At 41.3% G+C, this 26,576-nt stretch overlaps 1 protein-coding gene across 1 annotated transcript; it reads left to right on the top strand.

Annotated features, from left to right (window-relative positions):
• Positions 1-664: 664 nt before the first annotated feature.
• BTBD3 (BTB domain containing 3) lies at positions 665-7,387 on the top strand (the record flags this gene model as incomplete). Its single annotated transcript, XM_080616683.1, has 4 exons — positions 665-987; positions 1,532-1,622; positions 2,094-2,212; positions 6,355-7,387. The coding sequence occupies 4 exons, from the start codon at positions 665-667 to the stop codon at positions 7,385-7,387; spliced, it is 1,566 nt and encodes a 521-aa protein (XP_080472809.1).
• Between the last annotated feature and the right edge of the window lie 19,189 nt (positions 7,388-26,576).

Raw genomic sequence — 26,576 nt, 5'->3', positions numbered from 1 at the left:
AACTTTTTATTGCTTCCCCCGTGAAAATCCAAGCAGCATCAAGGAGAGCTAAAACGCACCCGCTTCTGGCCAGTCATGTACTTCCGCAACTGTGTGTGCCATTTATTACTTTATTACTCAGTGCTGCGTATGAAATAAGGAGTGCAATTGCTGTTGCTTTAATGTCAGAGTGGCGTACGTTACAATAGGTGTCACTGTGTGGCTGGCTCCAATCCTTATCGGTGACTTCAGCTATTGGCTCCCACCAAACGCTGCCTGACTCCATCTGCAGGGCTGCAATACCTACTCTGCTCTGAGCAGTTCAACGCACAAGTTCAGCTTGCTGAGCAGACTAGCAGTGCTGTCGTGCACGTCTGGCTTAGCCCCCTTCAGAAAGGCAATGCTGCAGCCAAGCACGAGCCCTCTTCACAGGCTGTAGCTCTTTCCTGATCAAGAGATCTGGAAAGAAATAAAACTGGCTGGAATGATGGGGATGTATTTAACGATTCAAGTACTGGATCAAACTTAAAGCCAGTTTCTTACTCGGTGCGCTGAAAAGGTCACCTTGTCTTGCTGGAAAAGAAGCAAACTCTCAGCTCTCCTGCTCTCTGTTTAACAGCTTCCACGTGCATTTCTTAATGTTCTTAGCTAGTTAGGCTGTCTAGCTTTACAGACAAGTATACTCATGGTAGATGAGAAAGGAAAGAACATGAAATGTCTCACTTTCTTCTTGATGCTTCCAGAGACGGTCAAGAACAGGTCCAAGAAGAGCTCTAAGAAGGGAAATAGCAGCAGCAGTAGCAGCAGCAAATTGCCTCCAGTTTGCTATGAAATCATTACCTTGAAGACCAAAAAGAAGAAGAAGATGGCTGCTGATATTTTTCCCCGAAAGAAACCAGCCAACACTAATACAACTGCTGTCCAGCAGTACCACCAACAAAATCTCAATAACAACAACACTATTCCGGCACCTAATTGGCAAGGACTTTATCCAACCATCAGAGAGAGGTAAGTGCAGGGCAGTTGATTTTTACTCTTTAAATGGAGTGGTGAAAAAGTAGTAAAATGTTTGTAGTGCAAACGTTTAGTTATTCATTAATTTGCTGAAGAAAACATAGTTCTCTTTCTTTTCCTGTGTGTGTGAAACAAGCGTTTTGATAATGGAAAATATCTTAATATCTTTTTTCCAGACAGTGCAGCTGTTGGTCTTGAGTAAATAAAAATGCTGCTGGAAGCTGCAGCAGATTTGCTTTTAGACCTTTGTAGGGATTTTCAGTGATACATGCTCCTGACTTTGAAAAGTTCTCATAAGTTTGAGTTCTTCGGGCGTGTTTTTTTTTATTGCACGCACATACAACACATTCCCCAGCCCCCCTTAGTTTTTTCTCTAGTATATTTGTGTGATGATGTGTAAAGGAGCTTAAAACAAAGCGTGACCTGCTTCTCTTTACTGACATGCAACTTTAAGTTATTAAGAAATTCAGTGTTGTGGGTCTGGGGAAAGAACAAAGTTACTGGATGCCATAAATTAACATGCTACCTCTGTTTGTAGAAATGCAGTGATGTTCAACAATGACTTGATGGCAGATGTTCATTTTGTGGTCGGGCCACCAGGTGGGACCCAGCGGCTGCCAGGACACAAAGTAAGCAACAGCTGCATTATCAGCTTGGGCAGGGATAGCGGGGGAGAGCTCCCACGGTTACAGCAGGACATAGCATGGAAGTCTGGCTCAGCCCTAATTCTGTGTTTTAAAAGGCTACATGCAATGGAATAGTCTGTCCCTTGCTTTTGTTTGTGTTTTCAGTTAAATAGTACACTTGTTGGGCTAATGCAGTCATTTTAAAGTTAGGTGTGCTTCTTTATGCTGTTGATTTATTGTACTCCTGAGATTTTCTAGAAATAGCTAACTTCTGTGGTGGATATGATGGTTTTCCAGTAGCTAATGCAGGGAAAACATGTAATTCTGTTCTTAAGTTTGACTTCATTACTTACTGAAGTGTGTCTATAGAGTCTGTCAGTGAAGCCCAGTATGCTCAGTGTGGCTCTCCCACATTGTTTTTGTTGGCAGTGCTTTCAGTTTAAAGCATGAAATAAGATTTCCCTTTCTCAACAGTATGTCCTGGCTGTTGGGAGCTCTGTATTCCACGCGATGTTTTACGGAGAGCTTGCTGAGGACAAAGATGAAATCCGTATACCAGATGTTGAGCCTGCTGCTTTTCTCGCAATGCTGAAGTAAGCATCATCCATCTCCTGGATGTGTTTTCCTTTCTGATGTATACATGCGCTGGTAATACCATAGTTAAACTATTAGACTTGCATGTAAACAAAAAGAAAGCAGATGTGTAAAAGATTCCTCTTTTTGTGTTTGAAGTGTTTTAAACTTTTACCTCATTTTGCTCTCCCCCTCTACTTCCAGGCACGCATATATTAGACTAATGTAGGCAGTTATAAATAATGACTTTGACAGGGGATCTTTGAGCACATTGTATACTGTAATGCCTATTGATCTGATTTGTCACTACACGTTACACAAAGGAATGGAATTACTAAAAAGAATTGTCAGCTGTAACAAAAAAAAAACCCTGTTCTACTTTGCAAGCATAGGGAGAAGTTAAAAACACACCAAAAAAACCCTTCTCAAACCTAGAATTGGTGGGTTTGTCTATTGATACCTTTCCAGCTCTTCTATAAACTTGCTATGTTCAGGTCTTGTCTTACAAAAATGACCTTAAGTTATTGAATATAGCCTCTGCAAATTAAATTTCTCCTCATCTATCATATTGGTGCATTTGGAAAATGATAAAAAGGCTGTTTATATAAGTAGGGTTTTTATTCTAATGGAAGAAGAACAGTCAGTTTACATGATCATTATTTTTCTTCTTGCAAAGATAAGAAATGCCATAATTTTCTTAAATGAGCATAATGAAGCAGCTCTCCTGCTGAATTGTCTTTGAATGTATCTATAAATTAATTATTAAAGTGAGATGCCCATCACAGAAATGCTGTGGCTTTGAGGGTTTTTTGCCTTCAGATTTAGTAACTGCCATTGCTTTCTGATAACATATATACATTAGTATCTAATAATGATCCTTTCAATATGCTGCAGATTTTCTTGCAGGTAAAGATGTAATCACTGTCTAGCAATTTAATGTATTTCATAGATTGTTTTGACTAGCTTGTGATTGCAGAATGGTTTCCTTTTTTCGTTTACATTTCAGTGGCACTGTAGATGAATGCTCAAAGTTGTATGAAGAGTTTGTTGCGTAGAGTTTTTATAGATGAACATCAGAAATGTGCTGTGCAAATGTCAGTAACTGCCGTGAAAAGCTAAAGTCACACAGGTGTTCTATAGACCTGGAATATGAAGTTAGATGTGACGTTATGTAGGTATCTGCATTATGGATCCTTGCTTTGGGCCTTTCTGGTTTTGCAGGTGTTTTCTGCAGAACTCAGACTTGAGCTTTACTTTCATGCAGAATTTTACAGGGCACAAATATAAGATACTTAGATTCTCCTGACCCCCCTTTCTTTTTGAACAGCAAATCTATTTCACTGTAGCTAAACATGATTTGCCATAGGAAACGTGAATGCTTTCTGAATCTATCATTAAAAAATGTGTTCAGAGAGCAAACCTAGAAAATTGAGTATCAGTACTGACATCTAGGTCTTGACATGTTATTTAGCCCATGGCGATTTAGGAAACTATCTTTGAGAGCATGGCTGGAACCATGGAAGTTTTCATCTTCTCAGCTTTTATTAAAAAAAAACCAAACAATAACCCAATTTAAGAAAAAACAAAAAGTCTGTGGTCTGTGCGGATGTTGAGCTGACCTTGCCACCGCTAACTTCCACTGATGCAGTGTGCCTGAACCTGCAGAGTGCTCCCCTGTCTGCAAACGCCAGGGATGTCTGCATTCGCCAGAGATGGTGCAGGGAAGGGAAAGGGATGTTGCTCAGCAGTGCAGCATTCCTTTCATCACAGGAGCCAGTGCATGTGCTGCATTTGGGGGAAGCCGTGGTCCCCTTCACTTCTCTTCTTCTCAGCCCCATGAGTGTTGCTTGCAACTGCTGTGAGCAGCGAATGGCAGAAGGCTCCTGGTGTTTCTGCTACAAAAGGAAAAGACTTTGTACCTATCCCAAAGCAGCCCTATCCATCATATGCTTCTTTTTCCAGTCAGGAGAGGTGCAGTATAATCTTTGTCAGAAAACACTTTGAGTTTGGTTTTGAGGGTTTGGTTTTGAGGCTTTTTTGTTTAGTTTCCCTGGACAGCAAGTTCTTATAACATAAATATTTCTTGACTTGTTCTATATAGCGGGCAGGCTGCCAACAAATATCAGATGAGGTATTGCCACATTTAACATAGGAAACTGGTAGATACTTCTTATTCTCCCAGTAAAATTGCTTTGGCTGTTCTCTCCGGTTTTAAAAATAGGGTTAAAGTCATAGTCTAGCTGACAGACTGAATTCCTGTCTTTATTATATTTTACCCTAATCTTGACTGTTCAGGTTAGAACCATGGTCTCATCTCAGGATGAATGTGTTACTAAACTTATCAAACCCTGTGGTCTGGCAGAATCTCCTTTAAGAACAGGGTGAAACTGGGATATCAGTAGTTGCAAACCAGAGTGGAGGTGCACTGGCAGAGTGAGAAGTGTGGAGTAGTGCTGACAGCCAATCTGTGCTGTGTCTGTTGTAAATCAGTGATATTAGTTCTTTGCTTTCATGAATATTAAACTAGCTACTTTTGTACTGTTTCAGTTTAAAACAGATGTCATCATTCTCCACTGTATTAGCAGGCAAAGAGAAGCAATAGAGAGGAGAAAAGAGCTGGAGAACAGTGAGGAGAATCATAAAAATGAATGAATTGTTACATTTAAATTTTTTTGGACTAAGGAGCTGAGCCTGTAACCAGTGATATATAGATGTGCTCTTTGTTATTACAAAAGCCCAGCTGAAACCAAGTAATAAAGGAAAAAAAGAAGGTTTGGGTCTGTGCAAGTATTCCTTTTCTCTGAAACCTCTTAGACGTTATTCTATTGCTTGAGCAGTACCTGCTCAAGAATTATTGTGAAGTGTGGCTTAGAGAATAGTACCCCACACCTGCAAAAATGCAAAGATATTTACAACCAGAATAATAGAATCAACCAGACCTTTAAGATTATCAAGCCCAACCGTTCCCCAGCACTGGCAAGGCCACCACTAAACCATGTCACTAAGGGTGCCGTTTACATGGTTTGTGAACAGTGTAGGTACTAATTCCACTTTATAAGCTCATCTGTTCTGCACAGAATTCCTTCTGTTGGGAAACCTACTATCTAGAAAAATTTAATTACTACAGGGTCACATACAACTGCAGCTTTACTGGAGGAAGACACTTTATCAACCATAACCATCAAGATTTGCTTATCCCTATGAAGAGTAAAATTGCATTTGGCATGGTTTTAGCACATTGCATTCACCAGCTGCAGAGGGGCCCTGGAGCATGAGATATTAAAAAGAACAAACTGCACAATGCTTCATTTCTCTGAGCAGGAACCCCAGCAGTTTAGTCACATAAATAGAATTTCACCTTCATCTCTTCCCCCACAGTAGCAGAGCAGTAAAGCTTTTTTCCTCCTTATGCAATGAGATTGAGAGCACTTAGTTTCTAGACTGAGTGCTCTCAGACTCTGGCTCCACTGTGCTAGTGGAGCTAGGATGCTGTAAGCATTAAGAAACCTAAAATTATAATTCTGTGCCTTTTCCTTTTCCGGTATGCTTCGTCACCCTGTGTAAACCCTACCCTACCCTAAAAAGCCCCAACCCAGTAGTTATGGAAAATAGATAGCACCTAATATACTTTGATGGCATTTCTTTGCTTAGACTACTTAATTATTCCCAACAAACTTGTTTTCATTTATGTATTTATCTATACACCTCAATAAATTGCCATTCACCGTTACAAGACACCCATCCAAGCACTCTTTGTAGCGCATGTTACAGACTGTTGTGTTAGGCAAGTGAGGTAGCCCTTGAGTAGCTACTGCCTGGGGCAGGCAGCCTCTCATTAGCCAAAGCATGCACGGAAGGAAGGCAGAGCTGGAGGGGCCATAGTTTGTAAACATTACCATTGTCTACATAGCATGTACCCCAAATGTGAAGCGTTATTCACCGTAGATTTAAGCCTGTTTCTTTCCATGGTCTTACTGGTCCTAGCATGAGTGATGTATTTGGTTTGTACTTTCTCTGTTGATTTAATCAATATTTTCCAAAAGCACTGCTTAGTTTTCATGTGGAGCCACTTAAATATTCTTTGTTCCAAATTTTCAGATGTTGTTGACAAATTACGTGTTTGCATTAAGCAGCAGTGTTACACCCATGTGTTTTATTTCAGATACATATATTGTGATGAAATTGATTTGGCTGCAGATACCGTACTGGCCACTCTGTATGCTGCCAAGAAGTATATCGTCCCTCATCTTGCCCGCGCCTGCGTCAACTTTCTAGAGACAAGTCTAAGTGCAAAGAATGCCTGTGTGCTGCTTTCGCAGAGCTGCTTATTCGAGGAACCTGACCTGACCCAGCGCTGTTGGGAAGTGATTGATGCCCAAGCCGAGCTAGCTTTGAAGTCTGAGGGTTTCTGTGACATTGATTTTCAGACACTTGAAAGCATTCTCCGAAGGGAGACTCTGAATGCCAAAGAAATTGTTGTTTTCGAAGCAGCTCTAAACTGGGCTGAAGTGGAGTGTCAGAGACAAGAGCTAACAGCTACCATAGAGAACAAGCGCAAAGTCCTTGGGAAGGCTCTGTACTTGATACGCATCCCTACCATGGCACTCGATGACTTTGCCAACGGTGCTGCTCAGTCTGGGATTCTGACTCTCAACGAAACCAATGATATCTTCCTCTGGTACACGGCTGCCAAGAAGCCAGAGTTACAGTTTGTGAGCAAGCCCCGGAAAGGCCTCGTTCCCCAGCGATGCCACCGTTTCCAGTCCTGTGCTTACCGCAGCAACCAGTGGCGCTACCGGGGCCGGTGTGACAGCATCCAGTTTGCTGTTGATAAGAGAGTGTTTATTGCTGGCTTTGGGCTGTACGGGTCCAGCTGTGGATCGGCAGAGTACAGTGCCAAGATTGAACTCAAACGACAAGGAGTTATCCTTGGCCAGAACTTGAGTAAATACTTCTCAGACGGTTCTAGTAACACTTTTCCCGTGTGGTTTGAATATCCAGTGCAGATTGAGCCTGACACCTTTTACACGGCTAGCGTGATTCTGGATGGTAATGAACTCAGCTATTTTGGACAAGAAGGAATGACAGAAGTTCAGTGTGGGAAGGTGACTGTTCAGTTTCAGTGTTCTTCGGACAGTACAAATGGCACTGGGGTACAGGGAGGGCAAATTCCCGAACTCATATTTTATGCTTGAATGAAAGCAAAAAGCATTTTGCTATGAAGAACCTGTCTGGTTCAAGCCTACTGATGCTTAGCTTTTTATCTGCAGATATGTGATCAGTACAGGTAATACATAACTAAGCGCTGTGGGCAAGTTATTGGCTTGCTATACTTCTACCATTGTTGGTGATAAAGTTTAAGTGTAATATTAAAACTGGAAGCTCTTAGGACAAGCAAGTTTTAAAGGCTTTGTAAGAAGGGTGCTTGTTTGCTGGTGATGCTGACCCTTTCTTTGATGCACATGTGAATCACCAGAGGATGTCCCCCTCTTGTATCTCACTAAACATTTTCATTGATCCATTTTCTCTTTCTCCATTATCTGCTTGTAATTATTTTGGAAGTTGGGGTAGAAGATTAAGGGCCTTGTTTTATAGTTCACTCTTCTGTCTGCTTTTCAATAAACTGAGCTGCTTTTGATCATGGGAGCTGAAAGAAGTGCTTCAGTTGTAAGCAGAAAAATCACAGGTTTAAACCTTCATCTTGTGAGACTCTCCTGTGGCCAGCTGTTTGGGATGGCTGCAGGGGAAGATGGAGAAAAGCAAACAACTTTCAGGAAGCTATGCAGTATGTTGACTATGTCCACAGTGCACAGGCGTTTTTACAGTGCGGTGGGGATGTGGGCTTGGCAAAATCCCTGAAAGTTCATTTTCTAGGAATCTCACTTCACGGGCAAGGAAGTACTTGCACATGTTCGAATTGTGTATGCAGCTCTTGAAATTCTACTCCCATGACCTAATTTTTACTACGTTTAAGTTGATTTGCTATTTAAATGGCTTTTCTTTGAACCCTTGCTAAATAGATGGGAATTAATAGCTATCCTCTGATGCAGGGTAATTTTTTGTTTGTTTTGGTTGGGTTATTTTTATTCCTCCTAAACATGGTAGAGACAGATTATAGAGGAACAAAAGAATGCACCAATCCTGACTTGGACTTTTTTCTGTAATATGAGATTTCTTATTTTTGTTACCATACATTATGAGTGGAAGTTTAAACAAAGACAAAAGATTCCCAGCTGTGGTCATATTACACTTAATGTATCATCAGATAGAAGTGAGGAAGAGGAAGTCTTCTCTAATGTGCTGGATCTCTTGCAACTGCTTATGGTTACACGTCAATCAGAGGATTATGTGGTACAGAACCTTTTACTATTTTCTTTCATTTTTCCCAAGCTTCCTGTTATATGTCTGTATCATTTTTGGAAAAGTATTAGGGATCATGACTCCTTTTATCAGGGAAGGAAACCAGTATAAATAAGAAGTATAGGTACTATAGAAACATGAGAAATCCTTTCACCATTGCATTGGAACAGTTGCCTCTCAGAGAGAGGCACATAACTTGTTGTAAAGCATCTCATTCTTATTCCACCCCTTGAAGTGGGTTCTGTTTGTTACGTACGTTTTAATGAAATGAGAGGACCAAATGATTCTTTAGTCAGACTGAAGATTAATGTAACAGTATATCAATGCATTAATGTAGCATAACCTTAAATTCACTTGCCAGTTTTGTAATAAAAATGTTTTTTTCATATGATTTCTTACCATTTTAATACTATTACTCTGAGTGTTTCTTGACAGTTGGAATCCTGGCCCCTGGCCATTGTAAAGTGCCAGTACATCTTTGCAGTGTCCAAAATGCCATCTGAAGTAAGGAAAACTGGAGTGTAGACATCAAACACTTTATGGCCAAAGCCCAGATCTTCTCTCTAGGTAATAAAAGGAGAGCCAGGTAAAAAACTTCCCTGCAAGATCTATGCTTTTCACCCATGTTAGTGTTTAATGTTTTATATACATACATAACACACGTGTGTGTGTGAGTGACATTCTATCTGAAATGTAAATACCCTCAAAATATATAGAAAAATGTTTTGTTTTTTGTTTTTTGTTGTTTTTTTTTTTTGTAACAGATGTACATAATCCAGACTGTTGGTGAGATCTAAACAAAATGCTCCATGGAAAATTCCCAGAGAGAGAGAGAGATTTAAAAAAACCCAGTTAATTATATTTAGATCCGCAGCCTAAAATAGACAAAGAGTATAAATTGTATGGACTGCAGGAAAAGTTGTGGAGAAACTGCAAAAAGGAATTTAAGATTGTGATGAGGTAATGGTCATCTGCTTTTAGACAACCTCTGGGCAGCAGTTCCATTTACTTAAATACATCTGAAAGCAGAAAAAGATGCTAATCAGCTGATTAAGTTTTCTTACAGCGAGCAGTTGATGTAGATGTAATTACTCTGGTTGATGATCAGATTGACAAGTTGCTTGCAGTAGCAAGCTGCATTCCGAATTGTTTGGAAAAAAATCAGGTGCCTCAGCTGGTGGGATGAATTGGAGAGTACTGCATTCTAGAGCTAGGCTTGGGTGCTCACTTTTAAGTTATGTTTTGGTTTTTACTTCTCTGCAAATAAAGGTGAGGTATCCACTGCATTCAGTGGCTGGAGCAGAAGTTGGGAGATCAGAATCCTGTGTAGCTGTAATATGTAGAAAGTGAGCTGTTACTTAATTATTATTTTATCTGCTACTTTTCTGAAATCTTTTTGACGAAGTAGAGTGAAAGCAATTCCTCTGAATCCATTCCAGGTTTTAGGAGCTGGTACATGGGAAGTTTTTCAATATGGGTGAATAAATGTGAGCTCCCAAAACACCTATTGATGTTTACAGCGTGACTTGATTCTAAGCACTGCTTGATGCTAACAAGTACTGGTATATAAGAAGGTGCTAGCACCAGTCACCTTGGCACATGAGGGCACTCAAGTAGGTGTCTAAATGTGGATTTGGTTGGTTTAGCATCAGCATCTAAGCTTGAATATGTTGATTGACATTTTGAAAGCATCAGCCATATCAACCTGGAATGTAAGCATCATGTCAATAGAGATCCTTTCATAGATTCTGTCTTAAACTGTACCTGGCCATCTTTGCTACTTGTATGTTTGATTTTCCCTGGTGGGGGGAATCTGTGATAAGAGAGTATAATGTAGTATACTTTCTGCCTATCTAAAATAGTATTTAAGTAAACATTTTGATTTCTACATACTTATTGCACTGAAATGTTTGGGGGTTTTGTTTTTGTTGGGGTTTTTTTGTGATAAACTCAGCTAACTTCAGGTCCCAACACCCATTTGTGCTGGAGCAGTGTTTGACCATAGCAGGCTTACAGCATTATTTATAAAGGACAGATATATATAAACATGAAGTACCTCATGTTGAATGTTATTGTACTGTATCTTTAATGTCACAGTGCAGATCTTGTTGGACTCATGAATGTGTATAATTGCATTAAACATACAAATAAAAATGGTTCTTAAACTGTTGTTTCCTGCAGTATCTTTGAAGCATGAACTGTGAAAGCCTTTGCTTCATTATCCCTTTCATCCGATTTCTATTGTTGTACAGTTGTGCACAGATATTTGTTGAGCTTGTGTATTCAGAGATCTTTTGATCCCCAAAGAAGTAGAAGTCGAAGGAAAAAACAAGGAAGAACAATGAAAATGTTAATCAGTTACATTGTAAAAAGGTTGGCGATTAAGCTAATGAGCTAGAGTGAATGAATTCATTTATGTGCTTTATGAAAGACCTTGTCTATGAGCATTAATATTTCAATGTTCTATTAATATTATTAAGTATGTGAAGATGAAGGGGGAGGGTCTCATGTTTATTCCAAAAGACAGTTGGCACGGGAAGGGCCATGGTTTTCAGTCTCTGATAGATGAGAATAAAGGACATGGTTAGTGCCAAGAGCCTGTTCTGTGCTGAAAAGTTAATTATGTAATATTATTCCGAATTCTGACTATTCTCTTACTTAATGATTTTCTTCCAGGAGATTTGAAACTTCATTTTAAATATACTTTATGGTCAGTGAAGCTGAAGCCCCACTTCCATGATGACCAGCTCCAAGACCTTTTGGATCTTACTAGCTAATGGTAAGAAATACTTCACAGTGTGATATAGAAACATGGAAATTTAACTGGGGAGGTCTTTCCCAGTACAAACAATACTGTCCTGGATTCAGCAGCAGCAGTCACTTTTTCTCCTTCTTAGCAGCTGGTGCAGTGCTGTGGTTTTGACTTTCGGCCTGGGAATAATACTGATAAAGCCAATGTTTTCAGTTGCTGGTCAGAATATTTACCCTGACCAAGGACTTTGTGAGTCTCATGCTCTGCCAGGGAGGAGGAGAAGCCGGGATGAAGCAGAGACAGGACACCTGACCCAAACTAGCCAAAGAGGTATTCCATACCACAGCACGTCATGCCCAGGATGTAGAACTGAGAGTTCCCGGAAGGGCTGGATTACTGGAGGGTGGGGGTGAAGTACCGGTTGGTGAGCGGTTGTATTCTCTTCCTTGTTATTTCCTTTATCATTATTACTATTAGTGGTAGCAGTAGTGATTTGTGTTATACCTTAGTTATTAAACTGTTCTTATCTCAACCCGTGGGAGTTGCATTCTTTTGATTCTCCTCCCTGTCCCTCCAGAAGCGGAGGGAAGAAAGGTGGGGAGGGAAGTGGACTTCGTGGTTCTGATTTACGGCCTGGGCTTAAACCACGACAAATACCTTCAGACTTCATCCAAAATTCTGATTAAAGTATGTTTACAGGCATCAGACTTGTCACTTCTGGTAAGTTGTTCTTCTAGAATTACTTGGTACCACAGTGCTACATTCTTGATCTAAATTCTCTTACGTGTCCAGTGCTTCTCATTAGTTGGAACTGGCTTCAGACAGGAACTGTGTATGCCTTGTTCTGTACTAATTATACCAGCTCATAAATGTGTGGTAGCTATCGTTGTGATTTGGTGCAGGAAGGACCACAATGGTGTTAGTCTAGCTAGATATCTTAGAGACGATCGGTGCTTAAGATCCTGTTACCTCTGATAAATAGGTAAGAATTAAGTGGACAAGATTAACAAAGGGTGGCAAATCTCATCCTAAGGGACATTCTCTATTTCTGGCTAAAATCTGACAGAAGTGCTATGACACTTATTCTGGAAATTGATGTTAGGTAGAGCTGTGTCTCTTGCACTGTGTTCAGTGATGCAGAGAAGCATGTGTGTATTCACACCAGAAAAAAATGGAGTTTGAAGTGGAAAAAGAGATAGCATGTTTCTGGGTTTTGGAGGAAGAAGACTCCAAGAGCTGAATTCAGTTGTTTGTCTCACAGATAAGATCCTGCTTGATGGAGAAAGGGCTCTCTGTACCCACTTAGTTGGAAAATCCTCAGGAGCTGACAGCCACTGCATCTCACAAAGGCAAGGTCTCATCTGAAAAAGGCTCCTTGCAAGTGCTCAGCTCTTGGGAGCAGGAACCCAAAATTTCTTGGCCTCTGATAGGCGAAACTACTTACCCTGAAGCCCAGGACAAGTCTGTACCTCCTTAAGGAAGCTGACTGGGACTACTGTAAACAGGGGGGTCTTTTTGGACCTCCCAAGCTCTGCATTCCATGGAAGATCCTGGCACCGGGATGAGATGGGGGCTTCAGCCCACCAGCAGGATTTGGCCTCTGGAAAGCAGTGGCTTTTAAGCCAGCCTATTCACCATGCATGTAAGCAGTCAGTGGGAGCAGGAATACCTGCTGATTTCCTGGAGGCAATGAAAGGAGCTGCTTTCTTACATGGCAGTGTGACCATGTTCAAAATAAAATTAAAAACCCTTTTGGCATGCTGCTCTGTTTCCAGAAGTCTGGATTTATTTTCTCCCCGAGACTTCCCCATAAAGTGAGGCCCCGGCCCAATTGAAATCAGTAGGAGTTGCCTTGGTGACCTCAGTAAACCCAGGATTTTCATTTGCAATGTTCCATTTGTGTGATTATTCCCAAAACACAACATAAAACTGCCCAAGAAAGGGAAATTAATTTTGAAATCCCTCTGTAATCTGATTATCTAAAATACAGGTAGAAACCTTTCTATTAAATCTTACAAAACTCCTGCTCATCAGATTTTATACGCCTTCCCCTAAGCTTTTCTATGCTTTATCTTCAGCTGTGAATCTATAGGCAGAACAGTAAATCTGTGTGAGGTTTTATGTAGATTTTTACAGTCTGTGTATGGAATTCATAGCACATAAAATGCATAGCATGGATAAAGTGTTTTTAAGATTAGAAAGTGTGTGTAAATTGCCCATTGTCTGTTCAGCACAAAGGAAAACCAGACACAGCTATTTTGCTTGAAGGCACTGGTATTTTGAAAGAGCATCTTGAAGTCTTCAAGCTTGTTGATAGCATCAGAAATGCATTTATATTAAGCCTTTAATTGTAGCATTTTAAAATCAGCTTTCTAATTGTTTTCTATAGGCAAAGATAACGTAGTTGGCCTTCAGGGATCCTCTATCCTGCTCCAATGGGGTTTGCATTTCAAAAGATACTAGCAAATGCAATTTTCTAGATCTCATTTTAAAGCTTCTCGGTGATGTTAAGTGCTGCTTGGGGAGCATCAGCATTTCAAAAATAGCCGTGTCTGGTTTTAGCCTAACAACAAACAAGAGCTTGCATGGGGATATACTGTCAGCAATGATGCTGTGGTTGAGTACAGAGGAAGGGTTTCCATTTCCTTGAGGGGGAAACACCTTGTGTTGCCTTAATGTGATAGCAACCACTTGCTGAACATCATGTCTAACAATTCAGGCCCCATGTAGAATTTGAAGGCATAAAATGCAATGAGAGACCACTGCATGAGGGCAGTAATGGAAGCTCCCAAGGCTGTTGTGAGTAAGCTGAATTCATGAGCCAAAGAACTGGGATCCTGTATCACAATGCTCTCAGTGATGGAAGGTTATAGCTGGGCTGCTAAATGCATGTGATTGTGATTTCTCACAACTGTGAATCCCATTCTGCATTTTATTGTTCTGGGAGACTGTCCAGCTCTCCGGTACCCTGGGCTGTTTATTCTTGCTCTGTGCCAGAGGTTTTCATGTGGTCAAAGTCCCTTGTGCTGAGACTGGGGAGACTTGGAGCACCTCATTGAAAGGACTGGCTGAGTGAGGGTGGGATATCCTAGCAGTGCTTTGGTGAGCTGCTTGCAAGCTCTCCTGGACGTGCTGAACTAGCATAGCATGGCAGGAGAGGGCAGGATAATTCTTACACGTTTGTGTGTATATGTTTTTCAGTGTTCCCTAGCCTCACTCTCTCCAGCCAATTGTTGTGCTTGAAACAGAAAATGAGCATTAATTCATTTTTTAGGGTATAAGAACTGAGATTCTGCTAAGGCTAATTCAGGCTTCTGTCTTTACAAAGTCAACAGTCCCAATGGGCTCAGGTGAGGTGGCAGGGGACAGGATTCAATGTCTACCTTAAAAGCATACATGCAAATACCTGCTTTCTTCTCTAACACCTTGTTCTTAGGAAGTTGTGATACAACAAAATAAACTCGTAGGAGGCTAGAACTTGGCATATCTGGCTTGTTTCTGTAAAGGGACTTTTTACGAATAAAATAACCAGGAAACTGTATTTAGTTTAGAAATGCTGAATCCTGCAGAATGTCCAGAGTGTGGAGGTATCGCAATACAAAGACACTTCCAGATTACCCTTTGGTTGCAGTCTTAAGCTAAGGTGTGACATGTTCTTGCTTTTCCTCTTCCCCACCAGGGCATGCTGGTAGTGGTACTTGCATGAGACACCATTAGTGCTTAGGAAGAAGTGATGGTGAGGGAGAGAGATGAAGGTCAGAGATCTGGAATACAGAGGAAAAGTATCTAATCAGAAATCACAGCTCCCATCAGGCACAGACAATAGACGGTAAACTGGCTTCAGAACTATTCAGGCATCATGGGAGACAAATCAACAGACTTAAGGTAAGAATACAGTCATGACAACTATTTAAATGGGTTTTTAAACTTGCTTATGCTTGAGACTTTCCTCAGCCCTACAAAGGGAGAAGTTGTTTTGCTGCCTTAGAATAAAGCCTGTACAAGTTTTTGCCTTTGTCCTCCATGCTTCATATAGGAATTTCTTTACTATATGTGCTATATAAGCTGGTTTTCCTCTTCAGTGCTAGGGCATGAGCAAGCTGACTGACCCTGTTTAAGAAAACAGTTGTCAAATGTAACCTGTAATTGTCTTATCTTCTTCTCTCTTCTTATCTTCAACTCTCCTTCATCCCTCCACGCACTGTCTTTGTTGGCATGTAGTAAGATGGCAGAGAGCAGGAGTCCTGAGACACAGTTGGGGGAGGAAGCTTTCCCTGCACCCCTGTGTTTCCAAGGATGGCAGTAGCAGGGTGCTGTGTTCACTTATCAAATACTTATACAGATTTAATGTGAATTGAGCGGGGGCTCAACATGATGCCTTTCTGGTGAATTAGCCTGGAGCACACAGGATGGCCTTTGCAAGTTCTGTGATTTCTGCGTTACTTTTTCTGCCAGCTGTGGGGGGGAGATGGATGATCCCAGATCTGGCATGAAGCCTGCTGATGTTCTGAGCAAATATGAACTGGTAGGGTGAGTTCATACTGGGTCCGCGTTTCATGGCATTTCTGAGCTGGTATTGGGAGCTTCAGAAACCATTGAAGTGCAACATGAGATATGTAAAATTTGGGGTTCCTACCAGCTAATGGCAGTCACTTTTCTCCCCATTTTACAAGGAATGCTCCGCAACAGAGCAGTCACAGTAATCATGGGTATCGCTAGCTCTGGGGTACCGGGGAAAGGCAGGGACTTAAAACTGGAGCCCTAAAGGCAAGTTGTGGAATGGTCAGTAAAATCAGCTGAAAGATACTGTTGTGTTCTGATTCCTTCCTAGCATTTTCCAGCAGTGCAGTCTGCACTGGCAGGCTTGTTGTCACTGGTTGGAGGGGTATTTTCAGGTGATGAAGCATGGCTCCCAGCGTTAGGAGGGCTGAGAGCAAACACCTCCTGTTTCCCATCAGTGAAAGCTGTCATTCAGTACTCCATGTCTGCCTTTGTAAGAAGGAGGGTTTCACGTCAGCAGCGCCAAAAAAAGTGGAATTAGGTGACCTAAAGCTTGGAATGAGATGTGTGAGTTGGTCTGGGAGGCAGGCTTACAGACTGCAATTTAAAAATAGGCAGCACAGGAAGGAACTAGTACGTCGGGTTACAGTAGGACTGCTGAATTAGTAAGGATAGGCTATCCATAATTTCAATGTGCTGGTACAGGCAGGTAAGAGAGAGAAAAATGTGCATATTAAAAGTACTCACAGCACAGTCAGGATAAGATCAGGACCCTTCAAAGGAGAAAAAGTCAGCCAAGTTAAGGAAGAAGAAATCTGCCACCCTTGGTTTCTGCCATATGTCGTGCTGCTCAAGTGATTGTGTAGATTATGTGCTTTTGCTGAGCCCCTGTTAGGACACCGAAGTAAGAGAAAGGAATAACCCCAGAAGGCCAGAATGAGGTCTTTCAAAGGTCATTATCAGAACTGGTTTCTCATCAATATACTACTTGATCGGAGGAAAAGACTTCAAATTGCAGGGCTTTGATTGCGGAGGGGGAAGCTTTTAACCGCTTCCTGCTGCTCTGTCATTTTGTGCTAACCCCACATGGCCCCTTTAAACTGATGTCCTGTTTCCCATTCACTGCCCATAAATCACTCTTCTCCTGTTAATATAGGAAACATTTGCACATGATAGGAATTGGAGTGGCTAAACGGTAAATCTTAAAACCAGTGAAGAACTCAAAAGTATTTACCTAGTGATCAAGGTGTTGATTCCCCTTCCCCAGCACTTCATAGCATTCAGTTGTGAACTTCATTAAAAAATACAGAACCTCATGTCTGCCTTAAGAGAATCTTTGCACAATTACTGCTCCCAGACAATGTAATTTGAATCAGTCTGATTTCTGTGTGACAGCTGATTTCTTGCAGCTAATCAGAAGATAAAACAAAGGCTTGGAGTGATGCAGCTGTTCAGGCAATGGGGCGTCATTGCTGACACTGTGTGACACCAAATGTTGCTGCTCTGGGTTAGATCAGCAATGAAAACAGCACAACAGCTCTGTTTTCTCAGAACAGCAGTCCTGTGTGTGCCTGGAGCCTGGAAGCTCTTTGGGCTGAAGAGGAGCTGGTGGCTGAGCCCCAGGAAGGTTTTTCTTTGCTTTGATGTATGTCTGAACTTACAGTCTTACAGATTTGCGCATACATACACTTTTCCATCCAGAATTGAGTTGTTCTTGGTCCTTCTGTTGGCAGCATTTTACTGAAGTCCATTTTTACTGTCAGACTAAACTAAAAGATGCTGACTGAGCACTGGGGTGATGTGTAGTCTCCTTTTATATCTGATCTGCTACAAAGTTCCTCCAGCAGCAAAGGGAACTGTAGGTAACTGGACAGTGAGTCCTGAAACAAGGCCAGGTAACACACAAATACCTTAATGGTGGTCTCAAAGTACTTTGACATGACTGGAGAGGACAGTGAGCAAGCACCTTGTAATCTATGGTGTTTATTTTGTGAGTAAAAAAGAAAAACAAATACCCATTCTTCTGTTCCCCTTCAAACAGTACTTTTCCCTTCTCTCTTCCATATCTCCATTTCCCCTGCTGCAAAAATGGGAGGATAAAATCAAGCACCTCTGCAAAGTGCTTTGATATCTGCTCATCAAAACTGCTCTATAGGCAGCAGGTATCAGGACAAGGTCAGTGAAGCCCCTGCTTTCCTCAGGCAGCTGAGATCGCTGGTGTGCTCTGTCACTGAAGGATTTCCAATACCCTTAAATGTCACTAAACTGAGAAAAAGTGGCATTACTGAAAATCGGGATGAAAGTGGCCTCAGATGTAAATGCTTTCTAAAATCTGTGTAATCCTCAACTGCTTTAGTTCCAACAGATCTTCCCATAAAATGAGCTGCCAGCCAAAAGGTAAATAAAAATGCAAAGTATCCCCAAAGCAAACATGTTACTGGCTTTTAAAACAAGTCCATTTAAATAATGTGGAAATATATTAAAGAAACAAAATCTATTCCGCTTTATGTTTAAAGATGAATTAATGCAAATATCACAGGTTTATCCTGCGTTACTCCCTTGAGAGGAGTCACTGGGGAAGCAATTTGTTTCTTGTTAGCTAAGACAGGATGCTTTGAAGTTAGTGAGTTGTCTGTCTGCGAGTAGCCTGTTTAATCCTGAGGAAAAGTGTCAAATCTGCGTTGAAGTGATGTCTGCATTGTTTAAAGCTCTGGCAAGAAGAGTTTTTCAGATGACACCAACCAGCACTATGAGAGACAGTGGAAACGGCACAAAGAATTCCTGGAAGAAATATTTTATTGGCTATTAACGGTGGACATGCAGCCCTGAAGAGTGAGTGTCGTCAGGAGGGCCTCTATTATGCCTTTCCTTTGGGGGTTTTCCTTCTTTTAAATGGGTTATTACTAGGCTGAGGGATCTCATCAGTTGTTTCTTGGTGGCAGCAGGTGAGGATGGTTTCAGGGAGGACTGGTTGCTGGGAAAACCACCCAAAGTGGCTTTTTCCCCCAAAGAGAGCCTGTAACTGGATTAATTAAATTACATAGAAATAATTTCTTTTAATTTCAGCTTGGGATATTTTACTGATTTCACGTATAGGATCACTCTGTGATCCTGTTGGGTGGCTCAACTGTGTAGGCAGTGAGTTGTGACTGGTTATGCAATGAGACATATACCTCTTGCCAGCTGTTTCTCTGCACAGAAGATGTTAAAAGCTGTTGTCTGAAAGTCTAGATCCATGGAGTTCATAGCAGACTACACCTTCATCCCAGAACTGTTTTCAGAAGGCAAGTTTTCTACTCTAATTACAAATGAGACCCTCAGCAATCAGTCAGTACAGCTCCACTTAGCTACTATACTTGAGCTCTGTGCAGTGTCAGCTTTTAGCCTGTAGATACCAGCCTTGGGGTATCAGCTGCAAAGAAAATCTCTGCAATGTGCACAGCCTATAAAGCGATTCAGGGAGGCCAGTATGCATCTGAAGGTAGCTCAGAACAACACCTAGAGGGGGAATATAAACTGTTTACTACAATTGGATTTGCACTGAAAGCTACTGATGCAAAATTCATAGCCAACATGAATTAATTTGCTCCTGATCATCGCTTACAAAAACCTCCACCTTATTCCCCCTTTCCCTAATGACTTGTATTTGACAGCTGTGGATTTGCAAAGCAAACTGCAGTAGCAGAATAGACAGTAGTGTTTTGAAACAGCACTAAAAAACCGTGAATTGAATTGCTCTTGAAACTTTAACGTTGCAGCCAATTTAGACCAAACTGAACTTGTCATGTTTTTATGGACAATACGTAATCTTTGAGATCTTTCTTCTCGTTATCACCTGTGTGTGAGGGAGAAGAATTAGCCCTATTTTAGAGATGGGGAAATGAGGCACAGGACATCTGAGACAGTCCTGGAAATGACTGATACATAGCACAGTCTTACTCACAAGAAAGCACTGCCTCAGCTTTTCGTGTTAGCTGGATTAGCTGCAAGATCTCAAATTGGTTTTCCTGGTGTGCCACAGAATTTAGGTCAAGTTCTCACTGGGGACAGGCAGTGAGTGACATGTGCAATGTTTCTGCGGGTTTGTACCAGCATCTCTGCGGGAGCAGAGAGCAAGGTGTTGGTGTTTCAGCATTTCATCCCTGTTCCTCCTCTGAAGGGTGAGCAGAAGGCTATAGCTGAATTAATGGCCTCTGCAAATGCACTATAAAGCTAGTTTATGTAATGACCTGGAATTTATATCTTTGGTCATGAAACAGGACCTGGTGGCTGTTTTAATGACTAGCATGTAGCATAAATACTGATGTGAATTCTTTACTCGGATAGTCCATGCATGCTGGTGGAGTCAAGGAGAAGTGGGCTGCTATCCAAGGACAGAAGCTGGTTGCTTTTCTATTTAGGATACATTGAAAACATTAGGTATGAGATGTGAGAAGAATAAATAAGCCTGTTCACCATGTGGAAGCGAGCTGCCTTATGGAGGGTTTAGCTGCAAAATGACTAGTTCAGGGCTGCAGTCCATTGCCCATCCCAACACTGCAGGCTCACATGCCTTCTCTTCCCTCATTGATCCAGGAGTGAGCCCTAAAAAATGCTTTAAAAGGACAACTCTGCAGTAAGGAGGTCTAGTCCAATGTACTCTGTTGAAAACATCATTTTGTCTGAGGAGCTAGAAGCTAGGAATAGTGATATTTGTGCAGAAAAACACAAGAGTAAGAAAAATGCTATAACAATATTCTATAGCTGAAATAAACAAGGATTAACTAGCTCATAATGTTTGCTGGAGAAACCTCTAAAACAAGTCAGAAGGAAATGAGGTAAAAAGATGTTTTACTGATAGGATTTTTATGTTCTTATAGCCTGCCTTGCTATATCAGCTTATGTAAGCAGTGGTTGTAGTAGAGCATCCTGGCTCTAAGCTCTGACTTTGGTTTGGCTCCTCTGGTGCTACTGCAAGAGGACCAGCTGGATTCAACATTGAATTCGGGAAGCTGAAAGGAAATCTGATAATCTGGCTGTGTAAGGCCTGCAGGATGGGGATAGGAAAGCAGGGTAATGTCAGTGGTTCCATGTTTCTGTGCAGGATGAGAGCAAGAACGAGGGCTGGCTTTTCTCAGGCTAATTGCAATGAGTCAGTGCAGAGGAAGATCACCTGCAAGCAGGATTAGAATTGAGGAGGATGTATAATATACAGAATCTTATACTCCAGAAATAGGGTATCAGATATGAAGTAAGTTATGGGGCTAGTTCAGGACTGAAAACTCTCTACAAAGCCCATGGGATTTAATACAAATTGTCACTAGCTACAGAAGGCTAATTCAGGTTAAGAAATCTGTGCAGCACGAATTGTAGCTGCAGTTTACCCTTTAATAGTTAAGAGAGCTGCTACATGAATAGTATAAATCAGGGACTGTGCAGAATGGGTGGGAAAAGAGCTCATTTCTCTTGCCTAAAAGAGATTCCTCAGAAAGTGAGATTACAGTAGCTGTGAGGGGAAGAAAGGAGAGCAGTACAGAGCCACAGCTGGGTGGAAGGCCTTGTTAGCCAAAGCAGCATCTTCTCTAAGTAAGGCCTTAGCAGCAGAATTACAAATACATCAGGTCGAAGACCTTAATAAGTGATGTCTAAAGAAGATGTGGCAAAAAGATCTCAACAGAGCAGGCAGATCCTGCTGGCCCAAGTGGCTGTAAGCCAGGAGCTGGGGGGGAACATGGGTGTGCACGTCTGCTGGAAAATTACAAATACAGGAACAGTGGGAAAGGGAAGGTGTAAGTCAGGAAGCAGCCAGAATTTGTTTAATGTTTCTCAGGATTTAGAGCTAATCACAAGCTGAGTTTGCCCACATCATTCCTCCTCCCACCCCACACCTCCAGGATCTTCTAATTTATATCCTACCAGATTCCTGTCCTTCTCATGTACGTGAATGGAGCAGTCTAATATCTCAGTGGCTCCAGAAGCCTGACAGTGTTTTCGCATTGCCTCTCACTCCAATAAATCAAAGCGTTCCGAACTACAGACTGCATACCCAATGAAAGCCCTGTGGTAGGGAACGACAGCTGTTTATGCATTCTTACAGCTGTGAATCTCCTAGATGGCATTCCTGCTGACTGGAATGCCTTGCAGCACTTATATAATTGCAAGTAAAAATTTCACTGGTTTGCCAAATTACTGAACCAGAAGGCTTTGCTTATAACTAAAGGACCAGAGGGAGCAAACTGGAAAGGAGACATAAAGGCAAGAGGCTGGATAAACTGTTGGGCAGTGAGCAGCAATTTGGTCATTTTAGGAATTTGTCAAAGGGGAGAAGGGAGAAACTTGTGTGGTGAGGGATGGGGGAATAATTGACCACGTATAATTTAGTCAGTGAATTTTGCTGGTTGGGGATTATCTACAACTAGTTTTGTGTGTGTGTGTGAAATGCTATTCAGCAGCTCTTTTCAGTGAATCGTTTTGGAGTTGTAGCTTTATCCTGAGGAGTTCATTTGGGTATTTGATAATTGAATGCTGAGGAAGAAGTGGTACTAGCACACCAAAAAGTCATCCCATGAATGCTCTCTGTATAGTCTCATTGACTTTTAAGATGTAAGACTGGGAAAGCTTGTTAGATTTGATCTTCCATCACTGTCTCTGAAGAGGTCACTTTAAATCCCGAAAGCAATGAAATTTTAGGCATTTGGAGTGAATTACCTAGTCCTATGATTACTGGATAAACCCAGCTTTTGGGGATCTGAATGCCTGTCTGCCTGCACGTGATTATATGTATAAAACCCTCATCTGCAAATCTTCTACAGACAACTAAGCCTATTTCATTAACTTATTACTACTGTTACTTCCTTCCCATCCCTTCATTAAACTGTGCTCCTCCTAGATTGCCTTAGAGCTCATTCAAAAAGGCAGTTAGGCAGTTTCCAATAAAATATTTGCAATAGAGCCTAAGCATCATTCTCATATTGAAAGATCTTAATAATGATCTTTAGTATTAATTTCCAAGGCTCTCAAGAAGATGCTGATACTCTTTAACCTCCCCACCTTGAGTAACTTTGGGCAGATCAACTGCTTAGAGAAGTTTTGCTATCTCCATCTTAACAGCTGAAGCCAGTTTGGATAATAAAAATCAGTTATAGTAATAAAGTGAACCTTTGGACAGCCCTGTTGACCTTGAGCCAGGGCAGAAATAGTCCTGCATCCAGTTACTTGGCTTTGCTTTCTTTTTTTAATAGTGAAATAGACAGTACATCCATTTATGAAGGCAGTTTAAAATAAAACAGAATTCTATGTTCTAATTCTATATTGCCGTGCAGCTTTCTTCTGTAGGGTTCACACTCCAAGTAGCCCAAGTGGCCTTTCAGACAAACGTGTGCTCTGCTCAGATTCGGTGCGTGTGTTTGCAGCTCACAAGCAGATTGCTGATGCTCCTGTTTTGTTTGTTTTGGTGCTTTCTCTTAGTAGGCAATGCTCATGAAAGTTTGATTACTTGGAATTTGAGGTGAAAATGCCCAGCCAAAGAGATCAGTTGAGAGAGAGAAAAATCAGCAGCACATTAAAATAAGTGAAGAACACAATTGCTTGTTCACTGTTGTTGCTGAAACACAAAGGTACTTCTAATAACTCCTTAAACCTCAGCTTTCTATTTAATAATCTTCCTAATCCTCACCCAGGATTGCCAGGGAGTAATTTGTGGTTGCAGTGTGTGTGAGAGGGAGAAGAGCAAAGCTGCTTGACAGAACATCAAAGGTTTGTGCCACTGAAGTTTTATGGAGCCATTGCTGAATCTTTCATGCTCGAAACAATGATGAAAAATGATTGTCAGCTATGAAACCAAAATTATATCAATCTTCTCCAGGGTTGTGGGTTTTTTGTCTTCATTTGAAAACATGACCCAGCCTAGCACAGTTCACTTGCTAACCTCAAGTGTTCTGTCAGGATTGAAAAAGAATAGAACTGAGTCAGGAAGGGCGAATGCATTTCGTGCTTCACAAATGTATGTTGGGGATAGGAAGGAGAGAATGCCCAAAAATAATCAGGCAGGTCAGTGCCCAAATATCTCATTCTGATTGTCTCTATATAACACATGTACCAGGCAATGTAGCTGCTCTCTGAATTTCCAAAGGGAATATTCAATGTAGAGTAGCTGAAATGGAAACTAAATGTTACTGTAGGCTTTCATTCTCCAGCAGTACTGCTGCAGGTAATTTTCCTAGCTGTAAATAAAGTGATTCTTAAAGCTGGATGCTGAGAAACCAAAGTGTGGGGGTGATTTGGCTTGTCATCTCTATCAAAATCTGGTCTTAATGAATATCTTATTAGCAACTTGCACACCTGCTCTTTCCTATGCAGAGGCCTCCAGGCTGTATATCAAAGAAAGGGTGCAAATGGAGAGGACCAATGTGAGGTTTAAATTATCATCATCAACTTGTTTGTGTCATGTAAGGCATGCACGTGCGAGAGAGGCTGCATACAGCTGCTGTTGCAAACAAAGCCCAGACAACATGCATGCGTTTGGATCTGTGGTGTTGTATGCTCATGGCACGATGGATTGCTGGAGGCATGTGAAAGAGAAGTCCTGATGCCACCCTGTTACGACTGAAGCACACTGACCTGCTGTTGCTGTGCAGAAGAGCTGAATCACTCAGCGCCTTGCTGCTCTCTAAGGCTACTTGTATGGTTCAATATAATCCTCTCACCAGTTGTGGCACGGAGGCTTAATCTAGACTACATGCATTCTGCATTGCAGGTAATTCTTTGCATTGTTATTGGAGAGAAACAGGAGAGACACGGCCTAGCTACTACACTCCTTGGACATGAGGGTGTCCCCCTGCAAGGGCTCTTTCCCTCCCGAGGCTGTGCACTGATCAGCCAGAAGCTGATAGGAATCAGATTTTCCCCTTCAAAGCTCTGTTTTGTTCTCACCCAGAAAAATTTGCTGATCTTCTCAGCCATTGCCTTAGCAAAGTTGTGTTCTAATACCTTGATTATAATTTGAAGCTGATTAGCATACATGCACACAGTCAGCCTCCAACATATGGGAACCTTTCAGAGATTATGTTAATTCTGAAGAGATGCTACTCAGCAGTTAGTCACAAAGTCTGTGGTATAAATTGCTAACTTCTCTCTGCTCTCTTTCTCATTGCTGCTGCTTATTTTCTGGCAGAGGAGTCGGAGGTCAGACAAAGAAAGAAATGAAATACAGTCTAGCAAGAAAAGGTTATAAAGATAAATGGTACCATTGAAATGTGATGCACTTGCAAGTGTGCCGCATGGTAAGAAGTGCTGCATGTTGATGAGCTGCGTCACCTTGCTTGGTTACGATGCTTTTTCATCTTCCATTGTTTTGCTGTAGAGCCAATGACAAAGATGACATTAAGCCATTTTATCCCCAAACTCCAAATTCTTAATTTAGACAAGGACTGTTCTGCTATTGAGCTAAAGAGGACAGCCCTGTGCCAGAGCTTCACAGAATTCCTCTTTGAGAAGGAGAATCACTTCAAGCAGTTAGATAGGTGGATACTGTCCATGTTAACTTACCTGTTCACAAAAAAACCCCTAAACCCATAATGCCCACTACATTATCAGATGACCTCTTTGCTCAGGAGGGTCCCTCAGTAAGATCTGGCCCTATGAGCTCTACTGCTCCTTCAGGGGCTCTGCATCTTGGATGTTAGGCAGAGAAGAATCAGCTAATCAGCTTGTTCCTGCAGCTTCTCCTTCAAAGGTGGTCTCTACACACTGGGGGTGTGCTGTATGGTACAGGGAGAAGTAAAGGGGTAAAGCAGCATGACAAGACCAGAAGCCAGCAGCTGGTATTGTTTTACTTGTGCATCTGTATTATAAGATTTTATAGGATTAAATGACTCCACAAGGTAGCTGTAATGAAGTTATAAAAAGTCTCATCAATGTTCCAGCTGGTAGGCAGCAGAATGTGAGATGCCACTGATTGTCAAATGTACCCTCTAATCAGTCATGAGAAATTATATGTAATTCACTTAGGTTTACTTGAGAGAGACTTAAAACTAAAGGTTCAGTCAAAATACCCTCTAATCTTGAAACTTTCTTTTGGCCTAATTCCTAAAATCTGAATGCTCAAGACCTTCACATTTGACCTTTCGAGCCAGAATATGGCTGATCCTCATGGCTTAAACTTCTAATTATATAAATGAACTAATAAAGTTCTCTCTACAGTGGTACTCCTTTTTTCTCCATGGCTTTCCTTGGAAAGCACCGTAGCTTTAATAAGAAAGGCCTCAGTATAAGCTTTTAAACCAGAAGGCTTAATTCTCAGAGGACTTCTTTTTTCCTTTAGTAAGCTTTTGTTAAAAATGTGACTCTGAGATTCTATTTATTTATTTATTTATTTATTTATTTATTTAATATTCCTTACAAGAAGGCTTATTTTTAGAGATGTCCTACTTCTGTAGCACTGAAGATTGATGTTTTGGACAGCTTAGTCTGCTGAATTTACTCTTAGTGAGAAATAGGTTGTCTCTATTGGCACCGTATTATGAATAAAAGGTAGGAGTTTTGGGCATGTTTTTTAGTAGGGGGAAGCATCCACAGGAATAGCTGCCCTTCAGAGTCTAACTTTACCATGTTGTGATTTGTTTGTACTTATCTTCTAACAATTTTAAAGGATCTTGCATTCTCCCCTCCCCAAATGTATTGCATCCCCCTCATTGCTTCCACTTGTCCTGCAGTTCAGGTCCTGGTGTTCACAGTTGCCTTTATGCTATATATACAAAGGTGGTGGAGCATATTTGGGACATGTGCAGAATAAC

This window comes from Psittacula echo (assembly GCF_963264785.1).
Source record: "Psittacula echo genome assembly, chromosome: 4".
Taxonomy (NCBI): Eukaryota; Metazoa; Chordata; class Aves; order Psittaciformes; family Psittacidae; genus Psittacula; species Psittacula echo.
This window is presented reverse-complemented; position numbering and strand designations above follow the sequence as displayed.